At 35.8% G+C, this 22792-nt stretch overlaps 1 protein-coding gene across 9 annotated transcripts in view; it reads right to left on the bottom strand.

Annotated features, from left to right (window-relative positions):
• The window catches only part of LOC108697250 (calmodulin-binding transcription activator 1), a 1304230-nt gene that overhangs the window by 855820 nt on the left and 425618 nt on the right, over window positions 1–22792 (bottom strand). For all 9 annotated transcript variants that reach the window (XM_041571497.1, XM_041571493.1, XM_041571494.1 and 6 more), the window contains one exon: window positions 21446–21581. In XM_041571497.1, the coding sequence (XP_041427431.1) occupies window positions 21446–21581 (136 nt within the window). The remainder of the gene's footprint in view (window positions 1–21445; window positions 21582–22792) is intronic.

The following is a 22792-nucleotide window of genomic DNA, read 5'->3' as shown; positions in this document are numbered from 1 at the left end:
AATTGTGTTACAAACTGATGAAGCTGATTGACAGCGAAATGCGACAGGCGAGAAATTCTGGTAGAAGCTGGAGCAGGGAGTGAAGTGATTGCTGGCTACTCAGTTTTTAGCACAATTGTAAGTCAGGCCAGCCAGACGCCCTAAGCATCACCCTTGCGAGAAAAAAAACAAAAACGGCAGGCGGGCACGAACAGGACACTTGTGCATGTGCAAAAAGTGCGTGAAAGCCGGCCACATTGGTGAAAGGATAACGAACGAGGGGTAGGAGGCCTACCCCTAGTTCCGGCCCTGATTGTAAGTGCCTTACTTTTATATTTTATAACAGGTAAAACGGTTTTACACTATGGGCAATGCACCTCTCTCCTCTAAACTTTGAAATTAGATTGTCATGAGAGGGATTTTACAGCAAGCAAGACTAATCTTTGAAAGGCACTGGAATAAAATGAGTCTGTGAGTAGGCACGTTGTGGAGACAAAATTGTAACTAATCTTTATACAGTACACCAATGTTCGTGGTCTGTGTGTTTAAAGGGCAATTAAACCCAGAGGTCTGATGACACACAAGTGGCACAAGTGGTGTTTGAGTTAAAACATAAAAACTATATTATATATCATTTCTTTTTTATATATATTGTTCTATCCCTTCACCAGCCTTAGGGCACTTATCATTATTGGATTATCTGCCTTTGATGCAATGGAGAGACTGTATAGAGATCGGCAGATGGAAGAGGACTGAAAATTTTGAGCTATCCCTATAGTGAACTGTTAATCATTTGTAAGTTTTGGGTATGTGTCATGATTTCATTTTGGGGTTTGACCCTCTAGATAAAGGTACAACTCTACATAACAGGAACAGGTTTTACTAAAACCTATATAAATAAATACCTGACAGCTTATCTATTATCCTACTGCAAAAGTACAGTATATTGGTTTGGGCAAATCAAGGTAAAATGAAATAATCCAATAATATCCAAAGAAAACTAGAGCATATATTTAACTTTTTTCTCTTTGCCTATGGCAAACTGAAGCTAAATTATCCTAAATAAATCACCTAGATCCTTCATATAACAGTTCTACAAGGGTGCTTGAAAAATTTGATTAAATGTAAATATGACCATATGTAGAGTATAAATGGCTTAACATCTTAACTTGCAAGTTATCTGTCCCTTCTTCTTGGGTCGAGTTGAAAATTAACATATAACATTCAGAAATGCTAGTCTGGATTTGACTGCATGATGTAAGTTAGGGTGCCAACTACATGAATTAATAAAGTCCATGTTTTTTGCCGTATAATAAATCCATGTATACAGTAGGTGGTGTTCTATCCCAAATTTCAGTTGCTTATTAAAGATACAGTACATTCACGTAAATCCAAATATCCCCAAATGACACTCACCATTCAACCTTTTTGAGGTTTATTGAAATCTCAGCAAATGTTTTGTGGCAACTCCCTTTTTAAATGTACTCACAAAGAGCACTGTGCTACAACTGACAGTTTGACACCTGTAATCATGCCAATCTTTGATTTTTTTGTCATTTCTTGATAAAATACACATTGAATTATCATTTTATAAACTACACAAAATAGGAGTCATTCACACCACATCCCTTTCCTTTAATCATTAAAAAATGTCTAAATGTTCTGCATTCTGGTTGAAGTCCAACAAAATGTGTGAATTAATTGAGTGTAAAAAAGCATCGGGTTGCATTATATTAGTTCAAATGTGTGTAACAATTGTTCATTCTCCCCTGGAGGTTTGTTTCATTTCTGTTTGTTATGATTCAGTCCGTTCACAATATGTCAATGGGAGCAACATTTACAAGAGAAAGCAGAGGAAACAGATTCTTTATTTCTTGTGGAATGAATTTTAGTCTTTCCCCCCTCTAAGGCTGCAAACATTCTCAAAGAGATTCCATCTGGAGGCCTTCAAGAAACGGAATTTTATAGGCTACAAGTTATCATCCATAAAATGAAGCTCACTTGTGGGGGAGATAGCTAAGTTGTCTTCCAAGTGAAATTAGCAGCACTCTATCGCTGCACACAGGGAAACGATCTCTTGTATATGACAGGAGCAGGAAACTCTTGTATAGAAGGTATTTATGTTATGTTTTTGCTTATATAGGTAGAAAGAGGGCAATAATATTTTTTATATGCCCTATTCCTATCATATTTTCTCTGTATAACCTCTCACTACTTATTCTGGCTCTTGTCATCATTCCTGCTCTTCTGTTTCCTCCCCACGTTCCACTGGCGTTTTAAGCAAAAAATGTGAAAGCAATGGAGTTCTTGAGAAAACCTTGATTCCCAGTGATCATTTCCCATTCATTGTGAAGATATAACATGCTATAGCAAGAAACAGAGGGAATCAGAGTAAAGACAGAACAATCATAGTATAAAATAGTTTATGAGAACAGAATAATGAATTGGCTATTCATTCACTTTTGGCCCTTCAGCTTCAATTTACTCTGAAAGTGTTGCTTTCCAGTTAGAAGCCAAGTGTCTGAGGTTTGAACAACTTACATTATGCATACATAAAGCTTTTTCTTATATGATTTACAATTATGTTCTACAATGGACACAGTAACACTGCTTCATGAAATTCTTCACAATTATTGCCCCTCTGGGCTATGGGAAAACTTTTGAGTGCCTTGTTCATGCGAGTTCTTAACAAAGATTCTAAATATTGATCTATTCCTCCCTACTTATCTCCTGGGAATAATTTCAGATTTAATAATAATCAATGTTCTCGTCAAAAACCATAAACCACTCAGATTTCACTAGCAGTGCCACAAAAACATAAATCATTAAGAGTGTTTAATGAACACAAGTACTGTATTTTACAAGACAAGCAGACAATTTAATAAAGCAGATTCTAAATAATCCATCCACTTGCAGTTTTTTTTATATGTTAATAATAAATGCGTATCTATCACATCAGTCATTAAATAGAAGTAAGTTATAGCAACAGAGATTAAACTACAAGTCTGTAGTTTTTTCCTACTGTCATGTAAATACTTAAGCTCCAAGTAATAATATACGAGTCCTCTCGAGTCTCCACCATCACTGCTCCAGAGGGATTGTATTAAATTAAATGTTTCTAACGTCTAACTGAGCCCATCAAACTTTAAACAAGCTTTATGAATTAACTGTTTCCACTCAGTGGGACAGCAGGATTGCTGCTCTAAACCACAGAGCGACTGTTCTTGGTTTGTTCTAAACTACAGCACTCACCATTCCCCTATAGCTGAACTGCTATTAGTTTACACACTTAACTATTTATTATTAATCTATACTCACAAAAACAATACAGATGAAAAGGGGGGAATGAGGCGGCCAACATATCCTTTCCCAACAAAATCCAATTTCCATACTAATGAACAGGAATCACACTGTGCTTTGGCAATTCATTGTGGTTTTAAATAAATATTATTTGGAACAGGAACATTGCCTTTCTTAGGCCATAGTTGCTTTATAACACTAGGACATGCCATAGGACAGCTCTGTGTGTCATTATAACAGAGCCTTGGAACTCAGCAGAAGACTTTTTTAAAAAACAATAGGGAGGGAGGGCCACATGGGTCATAACTGTTGCTTTTGAATTTGAACTGAATGCTAAGGATCAATTGCAAACTCACTGAACGGTTATGTCCTATTTGGCCCCCCTTGACTAACTCAGAGTTAGAGAGCTGAAAAGCAGGAAGTAGTGTTCTGGCTATTATGTTCGACATCCAGTCACTACAGCCTTTATACATTACATTTTAAGCCAACTAACTATATTAGAAACATTTTTTAATTTGCACAACCTATCCATTTACTCAGTTTTTATTTTTACACTGACCTGTTCCTTTAAATTTAGTGTGTATATATATATATATATATATATATATATATATATATATATATATATATATATATATATATATAGTATATAGCATGTCGCTGATCATCTTCAGGTCTTTGGAAAGAACCAATAGTAGATTTCAACTAAAATTGCTTCCTGTCCATAAAGATAATATAGTGAACAAAATGATATCCTAATAGGTCTTTTGCTTTACTCTTGATAATATTTAATGAAGCATATTTCTTATAGTTCCTTCACAATGTCACTATGTCACTATCCAACAAATATGAAGGCAAGATGTGGGAACCTTTCAATGTGATGAATGACAATACTTTCTCCTTTAGTCCTTTTGGTGCTATTTTTTTCCATCCCTTCAAATAAAATCAATATTAATACGTGAAACAAACACTGCACCAGGCATTCCAAGCATTTGATTTTACTACATATCAGGCATCTTATTCTTTATTTACAATGTACAACATGACTACTCAAACTGAGAGGCTGAAATCTGAACACCTCTCTATGGATATTTAAAGTAATGTTGCAAGATTTATGCTGTAACCGAATAATCTCACATTTCCATATACATCCTTGCGGGCTAATCTGTAATAATGTTGAGGGACTCCGGTGCTGATAATTAAATATCATTTCTGCATACAGAATTGTTATTTCCCTTCCACACCTGTGCTTGGGGATTTCATGTTTAAAAATGTAATGTATACAGATGCCTTTGTTGGCTATTACACTCTTCATTTTTGCAGATCAGTATAATAATAATATAAGACCGAAAAAGTTATTTATATAAAATATATAATATATATATATAATATTCTAGGACCATTAATAGGCTGTGGGCTGTTTGTAGGGATGTAGCGAACTGTTCGCCCGCGAACTAGTTCGCGCGAACTTCGACCGTTCGCGTCCGCCGAATGTTCGCGAACGTTTGGGAACGTTCGCAATTTGAGTTCGCGTTCGATCGTTCGACCATTCGACCATTCGAATTCCTTCGACCGCTAAAAATCGAACGATTTCCATTCGTTCGAACGATTGTAAGCATTGGATCCAATGAAAGCATTCGATCGAATGGCTTCGATCGTTTGATTCGAATGAAAATCCTTCGATCGAACGATTAAAATCCTTCGATCGTTCGAATCGAACGATTTTAGCGGTGTTCGAAGTTCGCAAACTGTTCGCGAACGTTCGCATTTTTTGCCGGTGTTCGCGAACACCAAATCGGCAGTTCGCTACATCCCTAGCTGTTTGTTGGGTTGAGTGAATTATCCACATTTTGTGTGGCAAATATATCTGCCAAAATCAAATTTAGTATGTGTTAATACTTTGTTTAAATAATAACAGTTAATATAACTCAGTTAATATAACTTTTTAAAACGCTTGTTTTTTTTTCCATTCCAAACAACATTTGTATTTGTATTTGTGGTCTATAAACATTGCAAAAACCTTCATAATTTCTACTAGAATAAATAGGAAACAGAAATACAGTTTTAAGCCAATAGCAGAAAATGGTAAATTTTATTTAAACGTAATTATACCCCACAATCTAATATGAGAAATCCTGAAATAGGCTTTGTCATACTTTTAAATATTTCTGAAAACAAAGTAATTATTTTGCTCTTAAGGAAGAAGCAAACCCTAAAAATTAACATGGCTAGAAATGCTGTATTTTATATACTGAACCTACTGTACCAACCAAGAGGTTCAGCATCTATATAACAGTACTGATCCAGGCCTTCAAATTTATCACTGGAGCTTCCTATTTTAGATTTTGTTAGGAGTGTGTGGGGCAAGCACATGCTCAGTGTGGTCTGGAAAGCTGTTGAAAATTTAAGCTTAGGGGTAATCACAAATGAAGCAGAAAATTAGTTTGTCTATTACATAAGCTGATGCTACAGGGTTGACTATTCAATTTTAATGCCAATTAAACTCTTTTTGGAGCTGCTCTATAATGAGAATATAAAATAATTACTAATAAGTATATTGTGATTTGGTCCCCAAGCTCAAGTAACTGGCTGACAACATTGAACAACTGGGGATCAGCAGAAAAGAAGATGAGGAGTTGCTGGGGCATATTATATTGCACATCTCTTCACTGCTAAAGGGTTCTGGTGGTCTTGGGCTGGTACAAAACCACAAAACATAAAATGCAATATTTTTACCCTACACATTTGTTAACATTTAGTTCTCCTTTCACACTTCTTTTATCACAGGGGTTCTGTTGTCTTTTCATGTATTGTAAATGAAATATGGATATGTCTCAGATACATCTGCTAGCACTTGCATTACAATGGAGAGTACCAGCATGCTTTGATGTATCCTGGCTTCTCTGGAACACTTTGTATTCACCAAGTACAAATGAAATCTGCTTGTCTAGTCCTTAAGAATTTGCTAATACACACAATGCTGGATTAATATAGATTGTGCATGTACTTATACCATGTACAGGGCTAGCATGAACTTGTTACTTGTGTAATATCAATCTGTTCTAAGAGACAAGAAAAGATACTCCTGTTAATATTTATGATTAGAACTCTAATGGCCTTCATTGATCCTTTACTGATACAACATGACTAGGTGTTAATTATGTTCAAAATATGAGCTTTAAATGCAACTGTGCCACAGAACTCATGCCATTTGGAACTAGGATTAATCTCTTTATATTAAAACTACTCGTGCTTATTTGTAGTTATTAAGTAATGTGAAAGGCTATATGACGGCTAAGGTAAAACCCTCAATGTAGTATATAAAGGACCATGCAAAATGGAGAAACTACTGTAGAATCATATGTGCCCTTAAATGCAATCTCCTGTATAAGAATATTGATCTTTAATCTACTCATCTATCCTCTATCCAGCTCTATCTATCTATCTATCTATCATCTGTCTGTCTGTCTGTCTATCATCTCTCGAATTTCGAATGTTTTTTTTGGCTACTTCGACCATCGAATTGGCTACTTCGACCTTCGACTAAGACTTCGACTTGGGGAAGGTCCCCATAGGCTTTGGAACAATTTTTAGGTCGAAGAAAAACTGTTCGATCAATGGATTAAAATCCTTTGATCTAACTATTTGCGGTGAATCCTTCGACTTCAATATTCGAAGTTGAAGGATTTCAATTTGACAGTCGAATTTTGAGGGTTAATTAACTCTCGATATTCGACCATAAGTAAATTTGCCCCGTAGTGTTTATGTGTTGGTGAATAATAAGCTTTACTGCTTGTTTCAATAGAGGGATTGTGATATGTTCAGTTTATTTATCAAAAAAGCAAACAATATTGATTTATTTTGCTTCTAAATTTTGGTAAAGTTAGTGTAGTGACCAAAGAGGACATATACATCATTAGAAACCATTGCCTCCATCTGTTGATATTGTACTTATCATAATGGCTAAATCACCTAAATCAATCTGCTGATGTAATCACTTAACTTAGTCCTAAAAACTTTGACATGTTTGAGAATGTGCTTTCATGTTATGACTAGAGCAGCAGCCAAACAACATGGATTATTGCTCTCATTTCCCATCCTTAAAAGCACAGCAGTGGAGATCTTTAAGGGCTATAGATCTGAAGACTTCTATTGAATCTTGAACAAAATACCTCATTGTACATAAATATAGCCATCAATGGGAGTTTAGTCTCTAAAGCCTTCGCCTTTAATCCTGTAATTGTAAACAAGATGCCTTTTCAGCTTCATTCATTTCTTTAATCCCACTGGGAACTTAATCTTTAGAATAAATGCATGGTTCCTGATGTATATATTACAGAACCTTTACAGTACAGTTACAAAAATAGGAGTTACTTAGTTAGATCGGGTTGAAAAAAGGCCACAGTCCATCAAGTTCAACCCCTCCAAATGAACCCAGCATCCATACATACACACACTCACCCCTCCATACACTTACATAAATGATATATACTCATACACCAACTAAAGATTTTACTATCATAATAGCCTTAGATATTATGTTTGTACAAGAAATCATTCAAGCCACTCTACAGAATTAAGCCATCACAACATCATCCAGCAGTGCATAACACAACTGCCCTCACCGTGAAGAACCACCTATGCTGCTTCAAATTAAAGTTCTTCTCCTCCTCCCTCTAGTCTGAAGGGGTGGCCTCTGGTGCAGTGATCCTGTTTATGAGTAAAAAGGTTCCCTGCTATTTGTCTATAATGTCCTCTAATGTACTTGTGAAGTGTAATCATGTCCCCTCGCAATCGCCTTTTTTTCCAGAGAAAACAACCCCAAACCTGACCTTGACATTGACAGTCCAACCTCATAATTTAAGTCTTTCATCCCGCTTACCAGTTGCAGGTCTCTGCACTCTTTCCAGCTCATTTATATCCCTCTTAAGGACCGGAGTCCAAAACTGCTCCACATACTCAAGTTGAGGCCTTACCAGGGACTTATAAAAAGTCTGGCAATGTCTGAAGCAAAAGTGCAGGCATCCCTAATACTGGCTAAGGTGGCTTGATCACTATCTATTTTAACAGTCATCTAAACCACATATAGTTTCTTCCTAATTGTATGCCGATACAGATAGCACTTTAGGGGGCCAATTCATTAACTTCGAGTGAAGGAATAGAGGAAAAAAAATTTTCGAAGTGTTTTTTTGGCTACTTCGACCATTGAATGGGCTACTTCGACCTTCGACTACGACTTTGACTTCGAATCGAAGGATTCAAACTAAAAACCGTTCGACTATTCGACTATTCGATAGTCGAAGTACTGTCTCTTTAAAAAAAACTTTGACCCCCTAGTTCGCCACCTAAAAGCTACCGAACCCAATGTTAGCCTATGGGGAAGGTTCCCATAGGTTTGGCTAAGTTTTTTGGTCGAAGGATAATCCTTCCATCGTTGTATTAAAATCCTTTGATTCAAAGGATTTAATTGTTCGATCGAACGATTATTCCTTCGATTGTTCGATCGAAGTATTTGCGCAAAATCTTTCGACTTCGATATTCGAAGTCAAAGGATTTTCATTCCCAGTCAAATATCGAGGGTTAATTAGCCCTCGATATTCGACCCTTGATGAATTTGCCCCTAGGTGTTATAAAAAATACTGACACTGATTTGTTATAGGGTGGGAGGTAAGGACAGGGGCCAGTTGTGGCTGAACCTCCCAATACTTCCTGACTTGAGCATCTGAATAATGCACAAGTTAGGGACAGATATGGAACTTTTAGGGGGCTAGCAGCGGATCTCTGAAAGTGAAAGGCTGTTAGCCTTTTGGTAAAATGAAGAAGGCAAAGTGTAACAAAAATGGGCAAGCATTATCAATCGTTTTATATTAAAAGCAAAATATCCAGATATCCAGAAAGCTCAGAATTACAGGAAGGACATCTCCCATAGAGTGTATTTAAGCAAATGATAACATTTTTTAAAAATCATTTCCTTTCTCTCTGCATTAATAAAACAGTATATTGCACTTGCTTCCAAATGTTATATAATTAATAATTATTGGAAGCAGAGCAATCTTATTGGATTTGATTAATGCTTCAATAATTATTTTGTAGACTGGTTTGGAGATCCATATTAGAGAAGGAAAAACCCAGGTCCCGAGTATTCTGGATAACATGTCTCATTCCTGTATATATCAAAAATCTTCATGATATAATTTTATTGATTGGCCTAAAAGACTAGTTCTCTCAGAGAAAAGATTACATTTTATAACACTTAGCTGCTTAATATATAAAGGAAGTCTAACAACCTGATGCTGGGTTTTCATTTGGAGATGTTGAAATTGATGGACTTTGTCTTTTTTCAACCCAATTTAACTATGTAACCCCTTCTATTTTATTTTACGAACTGTCCGTTTCTCAAAGTTCCAGAATTGCTTGATATTTCTCTTGTGATTACAAATCTGTATTTCCAAAAATAAATTATTCAGCCCATATCTATTATTTTATTAACTTCCTCTGCTACAATCCGTTTGTCTACAAATGTCAGTTTATAATTTTTCATAAACTGTAGTGCCTTTTAAAGAATGTTCTTGGAAATAAAACCTTTTAAAGTTCCACACATAGGGGCCCATTTACTTAGCTTGAGTGAAGGAATAGAAGAAAAAACTTCGAATTTCGAATGTTTTTTTTGGCTGTTTCGACCATCGAATGGGCTAATTCGACCTTCTACTTCGACCTTCGACTTTGAATCAAACGATTCAAACTAAAAATCGTTCGACTATTCGACCATTCGATAGTTGAAGTACTGTCTCTTTAAGAAAAAACTTCAACCCCCTAGCTCGCCACCTAAATGCTACCGAAGTCGATGTTAGCCTATGGGGAAGGTCCCATAGCTTTGGTAGCTTTTTTAGGTCGAAGAAAAACCGTGCGATCGATTAAAATCCTTCGAATCGAACGATTCAAAGGATTTAATCCTCGATTTTCAACCCTATGCAAATCTGCCCCCCCGTTTCAGAGGCTTCTTTTTAGTTAGGACTTTAGAGTTAAAAAGCGGGATCTACGGCAACAGAATTACTGCTGCAGCAAGGGGGGGGAGACTAAAAAAAGAGTAGAAATAATGGGCGAATTTGTCCCGTTTCTCTTTGCCACAAATTTCGCAGGAAACTGGCAAAATATATATATCATCTCTCCTTTAAAAGCCTGATTGCTGGCTGGGGAGGATTTAGCCCTTAGTGAAAAAACAGCGTTCAATGGACATTGATTACAGGTAATGCTAAAATGCACATAAAATATAAAACAAGTTAGGGACCGCCATTCGGGGTTTACCTTGACGTGGTATGGTGGCTTATCAATTTTATGATCATAACTTTGTAACAAAATAACCCCTGTTTTGGGTACATATGCAATAGCATTTATTATACTTATATATATATACTTTAAAGCCTTTAGAGTGCTCCCACAACCCCCCTGTTTTGATATTATATATATATATATATATATATATATATATATATATATATATATATATATATATATATATATATATATATATATATATATATATACACACAGTATATACTAAATATACTTGATTTAAAAATAGGACATTCAACTCAGCTGATTTTTTAAGATCTGAGCTCAAAAGGACTATTCCACAGACTTAAAAAAAAGCTGTTCACAAAGGTACTTTTATCAATGCAAACTTGCATCTTGCATGAAACTGCAAGTGGCATTAGCTTTGCTGAATAACATGCAAAATACAAGGTGCCTAGGGGTAAGCTAACTAAGCGGGGAAAATTCACAGCTTCACAGCAATAGCAACACTTCGCTAGGCGAAAATTCGCTCAGACAACGCAAATTTACTACAATGCAGATTTTTGCTAGCGTTACTTTGGCAGTGTGAGCAAATCAAAGCAGAGATGCTTTGATTTTGCAGCCTATCACCCTGAAAAAAGGAAAAGACTCCAACGTTTTTTGAACTTAGTAAGTAACTGAAGATTGAGGAAGTCCTATCTACTCAATTGCACTTCGCCTGGTCTGAGGTGGTGAAGGCATGTCTGGTGCAAGAGGTAACGTTCAGTAAAATCTGCATCTTAGTGAATTTGCGTAGTAACGTCCATTCGCCAGAGGAAAAATTCACCTGGCGAATCAATGCTGGCAGCTATCTCCTTTGCTAGAGTGACGCCTGCACCCGTTAGTAAATCGGTGAAGTCCCAACTAGTGATGGGCGAATTTATTCGCCAGGCACGAATTCGCGGCGAATTTGCGCGTTTTGCCGCCAGCGAATAAATTCGCGAAACGCCCGCGAAAAATTGCGGCAAAAATTCGCCGGCGTCAAAAAAAAATTTTTCCAAAAAAACGGACGCCGGCGCCAAAAACGGGCGCCGGCATCAAAAACGAGACGCCGGCGCGGTTTCGCGAATTTTTCGCCGTTTCGCAAATTTTTCGGCGAAGCGCAACGGCACAAATTCGCCCATCACTAGTCCCAACTAAAGTCACTTTGCCCTTTAGTAAATCTGCTCCATAGAGTCAAGGGACTATAGTACAAGTTTGAAAACAAAAATTTATACAGTAACTACATTTTTACTAATAGCTGATTAAAAACACTTTGAATAACAATAATTTAATGGCTTCATTCCACCATCATCCATTTCACCAACGAGATGCCCAAACACTTTTTCCTTTCAGTCCCTCAAATTACTGGTTTGGAAATCAAGAGCAAATACTTCCATTGCAGAGCAGCAAGAAATGCGAGCACTTTCCCCATCTACCAAACCATCCAAGGATGCAGCAAGAAATGTGACCTAGAGATGATGTTTTAAATGTTAATATAAATGTATTAGACTATGGAGTCGTACCTAAGCAAGAATGTATATACTGGTTAAACAACTTTGCACAACTGGCACTTTTTAGCCATGTTTTTGAAGTACAGCTCTCTCTTAAATCAGTGACATTAAACAATAAGCAATATGTGCTGGCATGCATTTATAAAATGGGCATATGATTTTGGCATTATTTTAATATCCCTTTAAATTGACTTTTAAAATACTCTGCTTATTTGGAAAGCAGGAATGTGCAGTGCAAGTTATCTTGTTGTTTTTGCAGCCATTCAAATAATACAAAAATACAAGCTTGATATACACACAAACAGATGACAAAGGTGATACAGAAAGAAATACATCAGATATATCTGAAGTCTAGCACACAATTCATCACTTTTTCTTCCAACAACACAGAGTAGTCTAGCATACTGTTACTTGCAATGTCAGCTAAAACTCAAAACTGTGAGCTTCTCCTGATTGTACAATTGTTTTTGTTGTGGCACATAGGGCAAACTTTGATGTTAGCAAGGATACTGAACATTTATTGTTACCCTCCTCACTCCGTTTCTTCTTTACCTTACCAGTTAACACAATGCACATATATTTAATCATAAATATATCACCTAAGAAACGCCAGTTTTAACCTGAATAATAATTATTTAAATTCAAACACAATTATGGATTAACACAAAGGAAAATCACTGCACACATTTGTATAATTAATACTTGATTGTTGGGTCAGTGTTGAGTTTCCACCAAGATCATTGAAATGACCTTTAGCTACGGCGCTCATCAGGGATGAATGTTAATGGCATTATTTTAAACACCCACATACAACAATACTTGTTTTGTTTTATGCGTATCATGGATGTATTAAGCTGCTTTATCTTAATTTTTTTATGAGGATTTTGAGAATAAAGTAGCTGTAATTTAGCAAAAAAGTGTTCCCTAGGTTCACGGTTAATGTTTATTCCAAACTACTAAACAATGCATTGAATACCACTGGCAGCGGCAAGCTTTCAAAAGGGCACATTCTTCAGGAAGAAATATGTATCGATATGCACAAATTGCCTCTTGCTTTTTTAAATTTGTTTTTCTCAAAGATATTCAAAATGCTATTATCAGCTTCCTTGTGGAATTTGCATGGATAGATCACTTTGTTTATTTCCTGCTCAAATTGTTTGGAGGATATATACCATTTTATGGCATTTTTACCATACCATTTTATTATTCTTGACATACTACAATCGTAAATAGTGATGGGCGAATTTGCGCCGTTTCGAATTTCGCGCAAAATTCGCGAAAGGGTGAAAATTTCGCAAAACGGCGCCGGCGTCTCATTTTTGACCCCGGCGAATTTTTGCCGCGAATTTTCACGGGCGTTTCGCGAATCGCGCAAATTCGCGCCTGGCGAATAAATTCGCCCATCACTAATGGTACATGCTAACTATTGGTTGGTTATACAGGATTACAATATTACTAAATAACTGCTATGTTTTAATGTAATTCAATTTAGAAATATACGTGTTTGGTTTTTTAATGAAGACAATTGTACAACAACTATCAGTGGTAGATTTGAAAAATATTATTCTGGGGAATCTGATGAGATTATTAACTCTTTTCTGACTGCTTGATGATATGTTCAGACAGTTAGGAAAGTATTTTAAAACTTGTCATCAGAAGTTTGACTAGTTTGAGTAGTCAAACTACATTATCTTCTTTGAGGTGTAATGATACTGACATGTGTCTAGTGATTTCCTCTGACCTGAGGTCCAAAATGAGATCAGTTCTCACTGTACTGTAGATACCTGCAATTTCAGCACTTAAACTCTGTTATTCTTGCAGTGGCATGTAAATGTGTGTGTAGATAGTTAGATAGATGATATATAGATGATATCTCGATGATAGATAGATAGATAGATAGATAGATAGATAGATAGATAGATCGATAGATATCTAGATGATAGATAGATGATAGATGATAGATAGATAGATAGATAGATAGATAGATAGATAGATAGATAGATGATAGATAGATAGATGATAGATAGATGATATCTAGATGATAGATAGATAGATAGATAGATAGATAGATAGATAGATAGATAGATAGATGATAGATAGATAGATAGATAGATAGATAGATAGATAGATGATAGATAGATAGATAGATAGATAGATAGATAGATAGATAGATAAATAGATAGATAGATAGATAGATAGATAGATAGATAATAGATAGATAGATAGATAGATAGATAGATAGATGATAGATGGATGGATGGATGGATGGATGGATGGATGGATGGATAGATAGATAGATAGATAGATAGATAGATGGATAGATAGATAGATAGATAGATAGATAGATAGATAGATAGATAGATAGATGATAGATAGATGACAGATAGATAGATATATAAATAGATGACATATAGATATAGATAAATATAGATAGACTTCTTTAAAGCAATAACTTTTTTTGTGTAACATAACAAAGATCCTATTCATTTTATACAACTGGAAATAAAAGAAATTAAAAGAGACTATGTGCCGTACTGTATCTCTAACATTTGAACCAATACCAAGTTTTTGTGTATTTTTCATGTGCTTTATCATAGTTTTCTTCAAAATAAATGTTTATGGCCTTGACGTTTAACTAAAAAGCTGTGCAAGATTCTAATACAACAGTGTCATCTAGGTATATGAGATATGATACAGCTAAAATAAATTATAATATAATTATTATAATAACAATTATAATATAATATAATAATTATGATACATTATAATGATTGTGTATGCCTCACAAGGCATCCACAATAATGGGCTCCACAGTATTTCATACATTCCTGCTTCCTATCATATAAATAATGGTAATAAGGCATCTGGATATCCATGAAGTTTAAGATTATTCTTGCCCTACTATGGAAGTGGTACAATATTGATTGTCTGTTATCAGTCATCCAAATGTCTATCCAAATGTGAATGATTTTGATTTCTTCATCACAGCATTCCTAAACCCTAAATAAATGTGCAATTTAAACATTTTGTATGCTTATAAAATGTTAATTTTTTTGTATTTGCTGTACTTTCACAAATCCCAGCAGCCAAACTAGGAGGTTCAGCAGAGCCTATAGAACAGCCTTGTTATGTCCTGTGTTATAGTTAATGAGACATGTTCAAAAAAAGGCTGAGTGAACTTAATAGTATTCCAGCTAAACTCCACCGAATCTCTACAGTACAACAGGCCATTGAATTCATTTGGTAATTCAATCAATGTTATTGCTCCAATGATATGAACTCCATATTTATCAATTCAAAACCTGAACAATTTTTGGGAAAGTGATTTCTATTCTTTGACATCCAGCCCACGGAACATTGCATTTTATTATAAATCAAGCCATTTTCTCCAGTTTTGTCTTAATTAGTATGGTCTCCAGTGGAATCAATAGTATCAGCATTGCTTCTAGAATGCACTGAAAAGGAGTTGTCTATAGTCTTAAAAAGTGTTGTTACATGGTCTGACATTCAGTCAAAGGGGAAAAATTTGACTTCAATCAAATCAGTAGTGCAGAAGCTTTCAAACATTTTATTAATATCAAAATTAAGCTGTAGTTTTATAGCAAAATCAAAAACATAGGGGCAAATTCACTAAGCGCCGAAGCGCCGAACGCTAGCGTTAATTCGCTAGCGTTTGGCATTTTCGTTACTGCGCAAATTCACTAACGAACGCTGGCGTAGTTTCGCTAGTGTTACTTCGCACCCTTACGCCAGGCGAATTTTCGCTAGTGACGTAACTACGCAAATTCACTAACTTGCGCAGTGTACTGAACGCTACCTTTTACGCTAGACTTCCTTCGCCACCTCAGACCTGGTGAAGCGCAATAGAGTAGATAGGGATTGTTTCAAAAAAAGTCAAAAAACGCTGGCGTGTTTTCTACATTATGGGTGATAGGCTGAAAAAGATCGAAAACATTTTTGGGGCTCCCCTCCTTCCCCCCTACATTTCCTGACTCATGGCAACTTACCTAGACAGTGGGCACATGTGTAGGGCAAAATAAAATTTATATTTGGTGATTTGATGATGGTTTTCTAGGCATTTGTAGTGCTGATACATATTCCTCCATTGAAATTTGAATTTCGCGCCGTATGCAAATTAGCCTTCGCTAGCATAACTTCGCTTTACATAGTGAATCAACGCTAGCGCAACTTCGCAACTTCGGATTTTAGTGAATTTGCAGAGCGCTGGCGAAACTACACCTGGCGAAGTGTGGCGAAGTGCGGCGAAGTTGCTCCTGGCGCAATTTCGCATCTTAGTGAATTTGCCCCATAGTGTTAACACCTTAGTTTAGGTATAGAAAATAGGGATGTAGCGAACTGTTCGCCGGCGAACTAGTTCGCGCGAACTTCGACTGTTCGCGTCCGCCGCAAGTTCGCGAACGTCGCGCGACGTTCGCCAATAGGCGTTCGCGTCAAAATCGTTCGACCATTCGACAATTCGATCGCTAAAATCGAACGATTTTCGTTCGAATCGAACGATCGAAGCCATTGGATTGAATGAAATCATTCGATCGAATGGCTTCGATCGTTCGATTCGAACGAAAATCGTTCGATTCGAACGAAAATCGTTCGATCGAACGATTAAAATCCTTCGATCGTTCGAATCGAACGATTTTCGGATGTTCGAAGTTCGCGAACTGTTCGCGAACTGTTCGCATTTTTTGCCGGTGTTCGCGAACGGCGTTCGCGAACACATACTCGGCAGTTCACTACATCCCTAATAGAAAACCATTACCATTACATTTGGTGGAAACAAATGGTCAACCAAAGGATCCCTGTTACTCTTAAAGCTAATAGCTAAACATACAGCATATTCATATGGATTCATACATTTTAAGGGTAACTGTAGAACATTTTCACCAGCATCTCTTTATAAAAAAAAAACTTATCCCACATTCTCTTTACTTACATAGTATTTGTTTATGAACACTTGTTAATAAATGTTTCTAAATCATTATAGCACAGCATTATACCCTTTATTATGTTCTAACCACAGTGAATGAGTCAAATGAATGTATCTTAAAATGATTGTCTTTACAGTATATCTGTATAGAAATATTACTTATATACTAAAACCAATGTATAGTCACAGGTTGAGACATTTGTTTCAACTATAGCCATCTTCATTGTCAAGGAAATATAGCATGCAGTAGATAGAAAGACTAATATCCCTTGACATATAAACAAACTGTTTGAAATAGAACACTATGCTAGGTCATGTGTGATGTTAGATAAGAGATGAGAGATACATTTCCTACATCTGGTGTATCAATGATCATAATAATTTCAATTGTCATCTATTACCCTTAAGATGGAAGGGAGGGTATGTTGCTAGATGGAAGACAAATGATTGCAAATACATAAAAGGTGGATTATGGTAAGAAGTAGGACAGTGGAAAAAAAATAAAGAATGTTGTTGGAGTTTGCATGGATAACTTATTTTGGTGGGAACTTTTTTTGGACTTTTAATGCTGTATGTTTACCAAAGGAAGTGGATATTTTTGTAGGAAAGATGGTTGTAAATTCGTCAAAATTGTTGCAGAGACAAAAAGTCCCCATGTGGAAAAAAAACAGCCATTGGCTTTAATGCATTTGAACAAAAAAGTCGCCAAGACAAAATTGACGCTGAGACAAAAAAAGTCGGCATAAGAAAAAATGCCCATTATTTTAATATATTATAAGAAAAGAGTAAGAATAAGAGAAAGAGTAGCATTTTAATTATGTTCCTCATTTCAGAAGTACACACAATCAGTGAAACCAAAATTAATGTAACAAACTACAGGTAATGGACCTGTTATCCAGAAAGCTCGGGACCTGGGGCTTTCCGTATAATGGATCTTCCGTAATTGGGATCTTCATACCTGGGGTAGATTTATCAAAGAGTGAAGTCTACTAGAAGCTCATGTCAACATTAAATAAACCAAATAGGCTGGTTCTGCTTCAAATAGGGGTTAATTATATCTTAGTTGGGATCAAGTACAAGCTACTGTTTTATTATTAAAAGGGAAATATTTTTTAAATTTGAATTATTTTTACAAAAAGGAGTCTTGGCCTTTCCATAATTTGAAGCTTTCTGGATAATGGGTTTCCGGATAACGGATCCCCTAACTGTATACAAAGTAGTCAATTTATCAATTTTGAATACGAGTTTTTTGGGAAACTCGACTGCAACTAAACCTTCTCAAGGTTATTTTCATGTTTGCAAATTTTTCTTTACATTTTTCAAAATTTCAAAATAACTGGAACGAGTGGCCATGATTAGTGATGGGCGAATTTGCGCCGTTTCGCTTCGCGGAAAAATCTCGGATTTGACGCCGGCGAATTTTCGCGGGCGTTTCGCGAATTTATTCGCTGGCGGCGAATCACGCAAATTCGCCGCAAATTCGCGCCTGGCGAATAAATTCGCCCATCACTACCCATGATAATAAACATACCTTATCTCTTTATCCATTCAACTAAAACAATTGCTTAACAAAGGGCTGAAGAAGGTACAACTTTTTCTCAGTACAGCATTAAAAGGTAAAAAGTATTTCTTAATGCTGTAACCTGCTGTCCAATAAATAAAATAAATGAAAAAGAATATATTCAATATTTTTATTTTGATATAACTAAATAAATTTGATTATTGCAGAGGATTGGATGTAAATCTATGGTTATAACATTTTACTGGGCTCAGAGTAAGGCAGATTGTCGGTATGAACAGAAAAAAAGCAAGCGGGGGTAGTGCACAGAGATGTATGAGGAGTCAGGGGAGAGGCAATCGCAATTGATATGGGAGTGACTAAATGCAGTTTTCTGTAGAATAACTGGTCCAATATGTGAAAATACAAATATATTAAATGATTATTTGGCAGAGCCCACATTTCGGCTGGGGGAAAATTTGTTTTTCTGTAAGAAAACCCCTTTTGTTATCGCTATGCCCCTAACACTGGGGCCCTGACTCCTTGTAATTACAGTTTGTCTCTGCCATAACATGACTACCTTCACCAGAAGCTTCTGCTTTGGGAGCATATCACTTGAGAGGGGAAGGGGGAATTTGAAGAAATACTATTGTTTCCAACACCACTGGTGGGGAAAACAATTTAATTTCATTGATGCCCTTTAAAACAGCCATAAACATTCGTATTAGTAAGTATTAGCAGTCTAACATTGCAGTACAGACATTAAAAGTGAAATCATCATCAAAACTTTTTTTCTATCTCTTTTTACTATAAACGTAAGCACATTCCTCTTTATCTGCAGTGAAATTACATGACAAAGATCTCACCTACTACATAATGAGCAAAAGGACAGGATGGAAGTGAATATATTTCAAATGAATACCAGGTGAAGAGCTTCTCTATGCTATGGAACAGGAATCTGCTTAAAAAATCAGGATACATGTACTTAAAGAGCAAGGATAATACTGATTAGGGACAATCTGTACAACAATATACAAATAGCATGGCTGCTTGGATTTAAAATAGATTGATTCAACATGTCTTAGTGCTCAGTACTCAGTCCTCCAACATTAATAGCAATCTAATACTAGAGTAATACTGTCTTTAATAAGGTATCTTTGAGTACTTTAAAATTGTTCTAATTGTTCTAATTTAACAAAATATAAAAACAGATCATTATCATAAAAGACACAAATGAAAAGGCTTTTGATCTGCATGTTGCTATAAAGTTTAAGGCTTTAATTTTATTATAGGTACTATCATGATCAAAGGCAACTGTGCAGCAACACTTGAGGCCCATTTATCAACAGTCTCATTTTAGCAGTTTTAGAGGTTTTTGAATACTCACTTTCTCTAAAACCCCGAATGCCATGAAAATATCTGAATATAAAAAGCACGGATGAAAAAATCACACCAAATAAGAATCCAAAAACCTTGTTTTACCAGTGAAAAAAAAAGTCTGAATTGATTAAAAATGGTCCAATAGGATCAGGGTAGCTCCCATTGGTTTCTATAAGTCCTCAACAACTTTAAAAGGATTCTGTCATGACTTTTATGGTGTAGTTTTCATTTTAAAAGTACACTGTTTACACAGCAAATAATTCACTCTACCATGTAAAATTTCATTCCTTGACCAAGTGTTTTTTTTTTAGTTGTAATATTGGTGTGTAGGCAGCCATCTCAGGTCATTTTGCCTGGTCATGTGCTTTCACAAAGAGCCAACACTTCAGGATGGAACTGCTTTCAGGCAGGGTATTCTTTCTCTTATTCAATGTAACTGAAGGAGTTGCAGTGGGACAAGGATTTTTACTACTGAGTGCTGTTCTTAGATCTACCAGAGAGCTGTTATCTGGTTACCTTCCCATTGTTCTGCTGATGGGCTGCTGGGGGGGGGGGGAGGGAGGGGATTGCAGTGCAGCAGTAAAGAGGGACTGAAGTTTATCAGAGCAAGTCACATGGCTGGGGGCACTTGGGAAACTGACAATATGTCTAGCCTCATGACAGATTTCAAAATTAGTTTGCTCTTTTTAAAAATGGATTTCAGTTCAGAAGTCTGCTAAAGCAGTACTATTAACTGGTGCATTTTGAAAACAAAACATGTTTTCCCATGACAGAATCCTTTTAAGGGAGTTATTGACTAGAATCTAAAAAAAAAAAATTGCCTGGAGTAACCCATAGCAGGCAATCAGAAATTGATTTTCATTATGCTATCAGCAATAGGCAGACTGATTGCTTATTGCCAAGGTTATTCTAATTGGTTTCTATGGGTTATAGCCCTAGGGAAAGTTTGTCCAATGCCCATTATTTGTTTAGGGCATAATTGTGTGTAGATTAATAAGATAAAGAAAGTTGGCATAGTATCTTCTGCATAAAATCTTAGGCATTAGTCATTTTGTTTATAAATATTACCTTTAGTTGATGTTAAAATAAAATTCATTAGCAGCCTAAGGTTGGGGGCTATACTGTACCTCAAAAAACTGAATGCCTGCAGACTGAACAATCCAAGGTTAATGGTAAAATATAGATCCAATTATTTTCAAACAAGAAATATATAGGAATAATTGTGCCAGAGTCTAAGTTTTATAAATTTCATAACTTTAATACTCATTTATAATCCCTCTGAAAACTGAAACATCAATGCACACAAATAGGTAAAAAATAGTTCATCCATGACTTCACTTAATCACCTACAATTCTTGAAACTTCCAACAAGCCAAAACATGATTTTACAAGCCTTTTGTTCTCAGCATTTAATGAAAACACCATATGCAGCATTACCATAATAGAAAGATTCTTTGACATTTTTTCAGCTATGAAACAGGAAACAGCTTGAATAATGAAAAGTAAAACTTTTAGTTCTACCTCAACTCCTTGAACCTTGAGCTTCATATGATCCTCTCTTGTTGTTTTCCCATCTTTCCTTTTTTTCCAGCAATATCCATCTTTCCGGTATTTCACCTTCTTGCGATTGTACAAGATCATGGAACCATTTTGTGGCCTGCAACCAAGAAACAGCTCTGTTACTGGAAAGTAACACACTGCACAAATTTATGATGAAAGCTACTGAGGGATAGGAAAGTTGCTAAAAAAAAGCAATTTTCCACATTTAGCAAAACATAACTTTTCACATTTTATTGCCACTTGCTAGATTACCTTAGATGTTTTATGGCCTGCAAATATTTACTTGTGGATTTTGTACCCAATGAATTAAATGTGTCAATGATGGTTATAAAAGAAGATCCTTTTAGTAATAACCCCTGTCTCACAATAATATATGACAGTAGGGACTTGCTGCGATCTGAAAAACTACAGAAACATAACAGGAAAAAGCTTACAGGAAATATTAGACTACAACATACACAGCATTTGGAAAGACAACAAAAATTACTGTGACACTTATTTTGTCCTTCTGACCTGTGACTATATAATGTAAAAGTTAGATATTTCCCATTTTTGTCTATTTAAAGAAATGGAAACCATTGGTTTATGATTCAGAGTCAGTACACAATCAAAACAAGCATCATACACTGATGTAGGAGAAGCCTTTCCACTAAATGACATATCTTCATTGCAGTCAAGTTTTTTACTTGTTGTACAACATGAATATATCCAACAATATGCCCCACAGCAGGATAGAGGGTGAGCTATGTGCAAATATTTAGAAAGTAAACAATACTGTTTTCTGTCCTAAAACTAAGCCATTTTGGAATAAAGGCTTTTTAAGAATAGAGTACATGTGTGGTGCTGTCTACTCATCGATTTAGTAAACGATTGACAACAACTGGAGATTTGTCACATATAGCTTTTAGTGATGGGCGAATTTATTCGATTTGCGCGATTCGCCGCCAGCGAACAAATTCGCGAAACGCCCGCGAAAATTTTTTCTAAAAAACGGACGCCGGCATCAAAAACGGGCGCCGGCGTCAAAAACGAGCAGATTTTTCGGCGAAGCGGAACGGCGCAAATTCGCCCATCACTAATAGCTTTATTATATGACCAATTATTCACATCTATTTACTAAATGTATGGGACTACTATCCTGAATGTTCAGGACCTGGTGTTTTCTAGTTTTATATGATTCTTTCTGTAATTTGGACCTCCATCTTTCTTAGGTATACTAAAAGATCATTTAAACATTATTTAAAACCAATAGTAGTGTTTTGCCTCTATTAAGGATTAATTATATCTTAGTTGGTATTAAGTACAAGT

Source organism: Xenopus laevis, chromosome 7S, assembly GCF_017654675.1.
Source record: "Xenopus laevis strain J_2021 chromosome 7S, Xenopus_laevis_v10.1, whole genome shotgun sequence".
NCBI classification, from domain to species: domain Eukaryota; kingdom Metazoa; phylum Chordata; class Amphibia; order Anura; family Pipidae; genus Xenopus; species Xenopus laevis.
The sequence above is the reverse complement of the archived record's forward strand: the minus strand, read 5'-3'. Positions and strand labels throughout refer to the sequence as shown.